Here is a 10504-nt window from a genome sequence, read left to right on the forward strand (position 1 = left end):
TATATATATATATATATATGCAAGAATATTATTTGAGTTGTAAATGATTTATATTACGTGTGTCGTATGGGTGGGTGGGGAGAAGAATTTTTATAGAGAATTCACCATATATTATATGTACATTAAAGAAGAGTTATGATCTTGTAAATTTAATGTGACTAACCGGCAAAGGAGGTTCGAATGAGCAACTTGTTCAATGGCTTGTCTATTGATATTCCTTTGCTAGATAATTACATTATTTAAATATATTGACTTAGAAAAAATGTTAAATCCGTCTCAGTTCAGATGAATCTCCTTAATTCTACTATTGCTTGTGTTGGAGATTTTTAAGCATATCATAATTTTTTTACCATCTAACTTGAAAGGAGAAATACACTATAAATAACAAAGTGGAAGAATTGTTACATTACTAGCATGATACTAATTAAACACAAGTATAAACAATCATTCATAGAGATAGATTAATAAGCTAAAATATTATTAAGGGTTCATTGTATTTATAACATGTTAAAATATAAAGGATAATATTTAGTTGAATGTATAAAGATATTATTCTTATTAACATATTATTTAAATATTTTTTTTACAGCTTTTGATACTCTCATGGCACGAAAAGAAAGTGATGGATCAGAAGTCACAAATATTAATAAATTGGAATTTGAACCTTTCTGCAAAGGTAAAATTCCTTTAAAGAATTACTTTTTTTTAGTTTCTCAAAAAACAATTTTTGCTACTGCCAAAAATGATTGTTTTTTCTTAAAGCTTGGCCAAATACTTCAATGCTTTAAAAAAAATTTTAAAAAATAAGAAGTCATTGAAACTTGGCTAGACAAGATGTAAATCATTTAATTCTTGAAAAATTTCAGTAGTTCAGTTGCGATTGTTAAAACTTTTACATTATTGGTCATAAGTTTTCGATTGTCCACCTTGAAATCTTTTTCCCCAATTTTTTTCCTTCCCCAACTCCCAACTTTTTCGAAAAATAAATATAATTAAGTAATAAAAAGCGTGTCCTCTTTAACAACTTAAGATTTTAAATGAAAGGATTATACACTATAATATGGTATCAGAACAAGCAGACTTGCTGGTTACGCACTTTAATATCAACTCCATGTTAGATATTATTATATTACATATAGAGTGTATTATTCTTGTTTTTCCTTTCTCTAATGGCTAGCCTTCTCAAATTATAATCAATTATTTCTATATGTAGGAAAACTTATCTGGCCAGAACTTATTGGTGTACCAACAAAGCTTGCTAAGAAAATAATTGAGAAGGAAAATCCATCCATAAATGATGTTCCAATAGTATTGAGTGGAACTCCAATCCCATTAGATTATCGTTGTAATAGAGTTCGTCTTGTTGATAACATTTTGGGTGATGTTGTAGTAATTCCTGTGGTTAGTTAATTAATGGATTATTGAAGTAATTAAGCAGCCACAATATGTGAAAAAATAATTAGGGTTCATGTATGTTCATTATAGTGCCTCCATGTACTCTTACTATATATAATGGAATAAATAAGTGTGGCTTAATTAAGTGTACTCTCCTTATTAATTCATTTTATATATTGTGTATTACTTCTTTTATTTTAATTTGTTTGTCTGATTTTGTAACGTCCGCATGTAAGCAACGATTCGAGATGACCTAGGGCTATTTTTCTCCCAAATCCTCTCCTATCATTCATCTTCGATCAATCTCTAATGACGAATTCTATATAAGATTCTAACATCAAATCTCTCTCCCATGTCTAGCGAAAATAAGAACTCATTCTAAAGTTCAAAAGGGACTTTTGGATTCCTTTTCAAAGTTAGAGTTTCAATTAGACTGATTCAAAGTGTGTAAGACTTCAATGAGAGTATCCCGCGACTCTCATACCTAAAGTAACTGATTCTCAAGAATCTCACAAGATTGTTAGAAGTAAAGTTGTGGATTTTTATGAAATTTGGTCTTTCTTCATAAATTCCTATTTTCATTATTTCAATTTGATTTTAAGAACCTTATTGTGTTGATTTAACATGATTCGTGTGATTTATTATGCATTTATGACTTTAAAACATAAAAGAAAGTATGATATGATTTACAACCTAAATACATGTCATATTAAGATATGATTTTTAAAACCAAAGAGTTGTCAAAAGTATTTTAAAACAAACTTAGAAGTAAAGTAACACAAACAGATTAAATTGAAAAGAGTATTTGTTAGCCATTTGTCTTAATTGAATAATCTCATGATCAAATGACTAACTCTCCTTAGAGTCTTTCGATGACAAAATCAGAAAATTTAAAAGGATGTTTAATCATTTTCAAAGTCTATTATTTATCAAAAACAAGTAATATTTTATCGTATATAAACTATAATTTTCTAAATAAAGAGTATTGAGAACTCGTTATTACTCCTTTTCAGTTTCTTTTGTTTTTCTTTGTTATTTTGTCAGTTTTTATTTGTGCTCTCTTGTTGGTGAAATGTATAAACATAAAAAAAAAAAAAAAGATCTATCCTTAAATGTATTGCGTTCAAGTGAATTCAAAAATCATTCGCTCCATAAAGAACCATATCTTTCTTTAGACTTAAACATCTTTGGGATCATAGATTTAATTAATGTGTGGTAGCTACATTTTGAATCGCAATTAGCAAACTTGTCTCCCACCCGCCACACTTCAAAAATAAAAATTAAACGTGACAATGTATTTGAGGGGCCAGTAGTAAGAAAAAATATCACCATAGTGTGGAAAAATAAGTATATATCTACTTTAGTTAGAGGTTTTAGGTTTGACCACAAAGAACTTCTCGCATAAATTTATTTGAATTGAATTCCGATATCAAACACCAAAACAAAAACTAAGCAAAAATAATGACACGCAATTGATAAGAATATGAAATCTACCTAGCCTTTGTTATAATATAAAGTAGTCAAATTATCGATAAATTAAAAGATAAGTGTCAAAAACACACCTAATGTTTTTTTTTTAGTTTCGTATTCAAACTATTGGGAGTGTGAAATTCATACCTAAATTATTGCATATTAGTTTGAGAAACACACTCTGTCTTTTATTTTTTTATTTTTAAAAATAATACATCACTCTACTTGGACAAAATATCTTACTTCGACAAAAATTAAATAAATTTCTAACATTCTGCTTCTAATTTTTTTTTCTCGTTTTGTGTTAGATGATTTTTAGGAAAATTTTTGTTACGTGTCGCAAGATTTTTTAAAAAATAACTTTTTTTATTAATGTTATATTCGATATGTAAATATAAGAAAAAAAATTGTAAAAATATATGTATATATATAACAAAAAATAGGAAAATGTCAATAAATAAATAAATTAGGAGCGAGGGTTACAGTTATATTTGGTGGGGAAGAATTTATTAGTTTTTAAAAATAAAATCATGTATATATTTTTTGTATGAGGGAGGTGGGGTGGGGGGGTTGTTTCGAAGGATGAAATTTTTGAAAATATTTTATAAATTTTAGTTTTGAAATAAAATAAAAGAACGGAAAGATTAAAATAATAAATTACTGCGGTACTTTTACTTTATTTTTTAATTTTATTAAGGTGAAATATTTTATTAAGGTGGAATGTTATATGACAAAAGTTTTTCAAATAAAAAATAATGTAATACACACACCATTGAGATGTGCTTCTCAAACTAATAAGCAATAATCTAGATATGAAACTAAAAAAAAAATATTTTAAATGTGTTTTTAATATTTATCTCATAAATTAATTAAGTTTCTTTTGTTTCCCCCTATTTTATTGATTATTCAAAAATGAAAGATGTTTCTCTTCTTAGAATTTTCAACTACTTTACCGTTTGGCCATAGATTTTACAAGTAAAACTTGGGAAAGAATTTGGCAAATTTTGTTTGTCCATACACTTTTTCATTATTTGGCAATTTTTTTGGCAAATATTCCAAATTTCCAAATACTAGTTTTTTCTAGTATTTGGGAAAATTTCATTATTTGAAAAGTTTTAGAAATTTAATTTTTACACCTAACTTATATATTTTACAAAAATAATCGATTTATTAACACCAACCAATTCAATTAGTTCCCCATCTGCCAACTAACTCAATTAATACACTTTTCTATTATATAGAGCATATACGTATATGGACTTTTATATCCAAAAAATTAGTTGAACAACCACAGTAAAAGCTCTGTGACAGTCCTCTGTGGAGAAACAAATTGAAGATTATTTGTAAAAATCTACATATTTTTTCTTATAGTGAATTTCGTTTACATTGAACTTGCTTGAATTGATTTGTATGAATATGTTCTCTTGTCTAGGTTTAAGAGTTACGAATGATAAGAATCTTTTCTCCTTGTGTTTTATTTTTTCATTAGACTGGTGCAACTAATTTTTCGGGCTTGTTTGTTAAGTTTTGTAATGCCCATTATTCTTGAAGTTGGTTTTGAGATTTCCGACGAGAACTCTATGACTTCAACTTTTCCGGTTAACAGGGTAATATACTTTCAATCGTATTCGTACATTTTTCATTTTTAGTAAAGAAATGCTTTCAGATTTTGTGCACTCCAAAAAAAATAAAGTTATGAATATGATGTGTTGTCATGTTGATGTTGTATTGTAGAAACGTAAAAAAAAATGAATAAATCACGTGGTTCAGCGGTTGATAAATGGACTAATGAAGAAACATCAAGTCCTTATAAGTGTCTTGCATGATGATGCGAGGATGTCCTGATTTAAAGGTTATGCCATCAGTGGTCCACGATTAATAGAAGTTAGGAATGACTTTTTTGAGAAAATTGGAAATCGAGATTTCTATTTTGCTATGTAAGACAAATTTATGGTTAGTTTTGATAGTTTTAAAAACTTATAGGTATAAATCATATTTCTTAAAAAAAATGAAATATGTTTCACAAATTCTATGGCCAAACATGGTGAAATTTCACCCAAATTTTCATCCAAATAATATTTGCCAAAAATATTTGAATATTTATGGCCAAACGCTAGCTAAATGGATTTTCCCCACATATTACGTGTGGATTCAATTTGCACTGTCCTTTTCATATTTCGTGTGTAAATTTTAAAAAATAAAAATAATAATGAATTTAATATTTAAATTCAACGAATTAATATCCCTTTCTAGTTAATTTTTCCGTGAGTAAAATAACAAAAGCCTGGGGACAGAAGTGCACCAACTTGAAAAAAAATGAGGATTATTAGTGTTGCATGTAAAAAGAATTAAGAATAATTTTTCATATTACATTTTTAAAGAAAATTAATAAATACATTTTTAAATTATCACAAATAATATGTTAATACTTTCTGTTATACTTTAAAATTTCTATACACTCTTATCGTTAATTTTTGAATTCTGTATACCCTTAAAACTAACTAATGTACATGTGGCTTCAGCTCAATAATTTAACCAACCTTTATTTTTTTTTACCCAAAATCCAATTCAATAGATTTATTATAAATCTTATATTTATTTTGAAAATATATATATTTAAATTTAAATTTGAAATTCATGTATTATTACTTAAACTCATTATAGTAAAATTTTAAATTATTATATTTAAATTCTAAATCCGCCCGTAGACCAAATGATTCATCAATAGGAACATATCATAACTAGGGACCATAGCATCTCTACTTTTGCTAGTAAATCTTTTTAAATTTCATTTTATATTGTCACTATACCTAATGCAGTGTATATCTAATGCATTGAGAAAGACTTTGAAAACATAAATAAAACGTGTCATTTCATTTTCTGAAATTTCCCCACTTTTCACCAGCTAAAAATTACCTTTACATTTTTTCAAAAAAAAAATTTAAATCTTTTGAAATTATATACCATCAATTATTGATGTCTGAGTTACTCGATACATATCATAATATTTACTATTAAATTCACCTACCCCTTCTTGCATCACATATGTAATTAGCCCCTTAATTCTCTTTTGATCCAATTACTTTAAATTTATATTGATTAGTAAAGCTTATTTAACCGGCAAGCCTTCTTAAAAAAAAAATTATTTCTAAAGCTCAAATTTGAGACTACTAATTAAGAATGGAGGAATCTTATTATATGTTTAGTTATTGTATGATAGATTTTGAACCCCCTTCGACTAGTTCATTTGTTTACTTCTACAGACTTTGATGGATTTCATAGTGTAAATTCAAGGTCTAGACAAAAGTTATCGTATTCTCGAGATCCTACTTGATAAGGAGGAGGAGGGGGGGGGGATATATATTAAAAAAATTATTTTCTCTGATTTGTATGAGTTTGGCTGAATATAGATGGTAAGTAAGGTTTATGGAATGATAATTATCCAATATAACTTTGGTATGGTTTTAACTATTGATACAATCGATTAATTAAATCGAAAAAACTCAAATCAAAATGAGAAAAAACAAATTAAATCAATTTTATTTTGGTTTGAATTGAGTTACAATCAAAAATTAAAATCAAATTGAATAGTATAAAATCAAACTGAAAAATCGAATACACATCCCTAATCTTAAAGAAATAAAAGTGATGTTATAGGGCAAATTTCCAAACACAAATGATAATCTAAGAAATTTACTCCAACTTTTGAATTTAAGTCTTAAATATAAAAAACTTTTCGATCATTTTCTTTTAGAATTTCAAACTACTTCAATGGATTTTCATCATTAAAAAAAAAAAACTCAGACACGATGCTCCAACCTTTATATTTCCAATTTCTAATGAGGAAAATGATCTCCCCAAGTGTAATTACGATTTGAATGAAAAGATTGGGCTTACAAAGATCTCCAACATGTATTTTATGAATTTATTGATCTTCTGTGTTTTTTTTTTTAAAAAAAAAAAGTTCTCCAGTAAAAACAAATCATATAACTAGAAATATTTATAACCGACTACAAAATTAAATTTTCTTTTTCGTTCTTGTCAAATATATAAATTATAAAATAGTGGTATAAGAGGATGACCTTCACCTAATACGTGTAAATTCAATTTTCACTGTTCATTACATTTTGTATGTAAATTAAAAATAATAGTTTTATCCTAATCAGTGGTTTCAAAAGAAAAGACCATTTTGTCTTATCTTCAAATGTCTTCGACTAGTTCATGTGTTTACTTATTCAGATTTTGAAATTAGCGACTCCTCCAATGCTCGTGCATGTATATTTTACTACGCGACGTGATTTTTACTTAAATAACATTTATATTTTGCAGTAAAGAACTACACAACGTAATTTTACTTAAATAGCATTTATTTTGGAGCGAAGAAAATAATATAATTAAATCACAATGAAAATCATAACATAAATAAGTACGTAAATGCATGGATGGTTGAAAGAAATAACAAGTAGGAACAATATATCATCAATATTAAGTACCTATAATTACAAATCACATTTTTTATATGTTCTATATACTGACAACATGACCCCTGAATAAAAACATTTTATATGGGACCGTAGTTTTTTTAAAATATTCCTTTCTTTTACACGTTCTTTTTGTTTTTTTATTTGTGCTTTTTTATTGGTGAACAATATATAATTTGGATAAGATTTATTCTCAAAAAATTGAATTCACGTGAATTCAGAAAACAATCACATTTTATATTTATTTAAGACTTTAAAATCTTTGGGACCATAGATTTAATTTATGTGTGGTAGGTAGGGTTTGAATTTTTTTTTTAATCTTTTGAGAATATCCAATCAATTATTGATGATTAAGTTATTCGATACCAACCATAACTTTTATAATTAAATCGACCCGACCCGTTACAAAGTCCCTATAAATATGGATGTGTAACCAATGAGTTTTACACATTACACAATTAAATTAAATAAAAGCAAAATGGAGGGAAAGAATATCCTCAAGTTATCTCATGTGCTTGCTTTCTTGCTTCTTGCATCACGTATGTAATTAATTAGCCCCTAAATTATTTTTTTATAGTTCGATTAATTTAAATTTATACTTATTTAATTGACAAGAGGATTTTTTTTTTAAAGCTCGAATTCAAGACTACTAGTATGTTTTTGTATTAACAGTAGCGGATTCAAGATTTCTATTAAGAAGTTTGAAAAAAAAGAGTAGTGCTTAAAATTTGAGGTTTGAACCCTTCAACCACTAAGTCAACCTCTAATCTTATATTCAAGAGGTTCAAAATTTATATATAAGCATAAAAATTCTTAAAAGTACCTTAAATATACAACATAATTTTTTGCCGAGGGGGGTTGTCTGCCCCTGGTTGTACAGCAGATTTTGAACCCCCTTCGACTAGCTAGTTCATTTGTTTACTTCTTTCATATTTTGAACCCTCTTAGTAAAACTAGTGATTCCGCCGATGCTCATGCATATATATTTTATTATCTCTGAAATATGTAAATTAATTAATTATGATTACAGTTTTTCAATCACTGATGGCAAGAGATTTGATTAGTGATGGCATAGAAGTACTACAATTTCCAGTGGAAAATGATGGTGAATTTGTGTTTTGCCCAGGTAATTAATTTCACATATGGATACATAATTATATGATTTTTTTTTAATTTTCAGTATTATCACAAATTTATAATTATTTTAGGTAAGCTATCATGGCCTGAACTTGTTGGAAAATCAGCAGGATATGCAAAACAAGTAATTCAAAAGGAAAATCCCATAGTTCATGATGTTAGGCTTCTATTTCCTGGTATGGTTAAGCCACTTAATTATGTTTGTGGCAGAGTTTTTCTGGTTGTTAACTTTAAACTCATTGTTCAAGTTACTCCCTCTATGGGTTAGTAACATTATTATTATTATGTTATTATCAAAATTAAATAAAGTGGAGATATTAAATATAATGTCTTCATGTACTCTACTATTTCAGCATAAATAAAACTAATGTGTTATTTTCTTTTATGTTGTAGTCTTTTTCAATTTTGATTTTCTTTTCTTATGGATTGACAAATCGTTAAAGCTTATATAAATAAGATGATCATATAATTAAACGTGATATATTATAGTGGATAGTTGTCATATCACCCATCCGGCAAAATACTATTATGACGAAGCGTGTTTGAAAATATAATTTTTAAGTAAATGGTAATATCAATCTCATGTTTAATATTTAAATGAAACTTGGATATGAAAGAAATCCTTGGTAGGGAGCGTTAACCCTCGAATGAGGCCTTATCCAAAACAAATCTGAATTAATCGAGTTCCAATATAAATATCAAACATCGAGTGAAATTTTTTTTAAAAAAATGAATCTCAGTGTCACATCATAATCACTTAAGTCCTTGTATAAATCGAGCACAAAATTAAACATAATTTAGTTACTGACAATAATTATATAAATTGCTTCAATTACTGCAATATATTTTAGATAAATAAAGCCATACTTTAATTAAAATTTTTTGGTACTGGAAATTAATACCTGTGGTTAGTTAGTTAATGGATTATTGAAGTAATTAACCAGCCACATGTGAAAAAATAATTACGGTTTTATGTATGTTCATTTATGATGTATCCATGTATTCTTACTATATATATAATGGAATAAATAGGTGTGGCTTAATTAAATGTACCCCTCATCTTAATGAATTCCTTTTTACTTATTGTGAATTACTTCTTTTTATGTTTTAATTTGTTTGTATAATTTTGATTTGACATAAAATTTAAGAAAGTAAAAGAAAATAAATTAATATTCTGTAAGTACTAATTTGTAGATGTACTAATGGATACAAGAGTGAGAAAATTTGGCGAATTTTTATAATAATAAATTTGCCAAATTTTGAATAATACAATGTCATCGATGTATTTTGAATCAAAAAATCTTCTAAATGTATTCATTATTAAAAGAGTTGAGAATACAATTCAAAAAACCCTTCTAATTGGTAGATGTATCAACGAATATTTATGGACGAATAAAAATAAAGCGAGAATTAAATAGTAGTTGATTTATTTGTGTTTTTTCAAATAGTAAAATAAAATTTCCAAAAGAGAATTGAGGATTGTTTGCCAATGGTAGAGTTATGAGTCGAAAATTTGAGGACATGAGATTTGACAATCCAAGAATAAATATGTGTTCAGAATTGAACGACAAAAATAATTATATCAAAAATTTATGACAAAGGACAAATATTGCATGGCTAGTAGAAAATATTGGCATAATAATTAGGAGCAATATATAGATATCAAAAATACTTACAATTATAACACATTTTTTATGTGTTTTATATATTGACAAAATGACTCATAAATAAGAACTTGTCATTAGGGGACCATAGCTTTTTAACTTTTGGTTTCATTTTTTTTTTCTTTATGTTTCGTTCCAAGTTTCAAGTCGCTTTTGTCAGGAGCAATTTACTCTTTAATGTGAAATTTTTCGATGTAAATTTATATTTAGTCGAACTCCAATGTGGGTATCAGACACCGAATGAGAAACAAAAAAAAATAACTATACAAATTCAAAAATTCAGCTATGAAATTGTTATTAATTGTTCATTAAATAGTTCATAGTAAATATTTCTTATGATAATCCATCATTAGATAA

General features: G+C 26.7%; 2 protein-coding genes across 4 annotated transcripts in view; both read left to right on the plus strand.

The window, feature by feature from the left end:
- The window catches only part of LOC107029438 (wound-induced proteinase inhibitor 1-like), a 2083-nt gene extending 543 nt beyond the window's left edge, over positions 1 to 1540 (plus strand). The window contains exons 2-3 of the mRNA XM_015230851.2: positions 590 to 676; positions 1214 to 1540. Coding sequence (XP_015086337.1) covers positions 590 to 676; positions 1214 to 1410 — 284 coding nt within the window. The 3' untranslated portion in view covers positions 1411 to 1540. The remainder of the gene's footprint in view (positions 1 to 589; positions 677 to 1213) is intronic.
- A 6218-nt stretch (positions 1541 to 7758) lies between these two features.
- Positions 7759 to 10504, plus strand: part of LOC107030796 (proteinase inhibitor I-B-like) — a 17416-nt gene continuing 14670 nt past the window's right edge. The window contains exons 1-3 of one of the 3 annotated variants that reach the window (XM_015231852.2): positions 7759 to 7885; positions 8377 to 8472; positions 8555 to 8868. In XM_015231852.2, the coding sequence (XP_015087338.1) occupies positions 7783 to 7885; positions 8377 to 8472; positions 8555 to 8751 (396 nt within the window). In that variant the 5' untranslated portion in view covers positions 7759 to 7782 and the 3' untranslated portion in view covers positions 8752 to 8868. Of the gene's footprint in view, positions 7886 to 8376; positions 8473 to 8554; positions 8869 to 10504 lie in introns of those variants that run through there. The other 2 variants (XM_027919499.1, XM_027919498.1) reach the window with 2 other exon arrangements.

The sequence above is a fragment of the Solanum pennellii genome, chromosome 9 (assembly GCF_001406875.1).
Source record: "Solanum pennellii chromosome 9, SPENNV200".
Classification (NCBI taxonomy): domain Eukaryota; kingdom Viridiplantae; phylum Streptophyta; class Magnoliopsida; order Solanales; family Solanaceae; genus Solanum; species Solanum pennellii.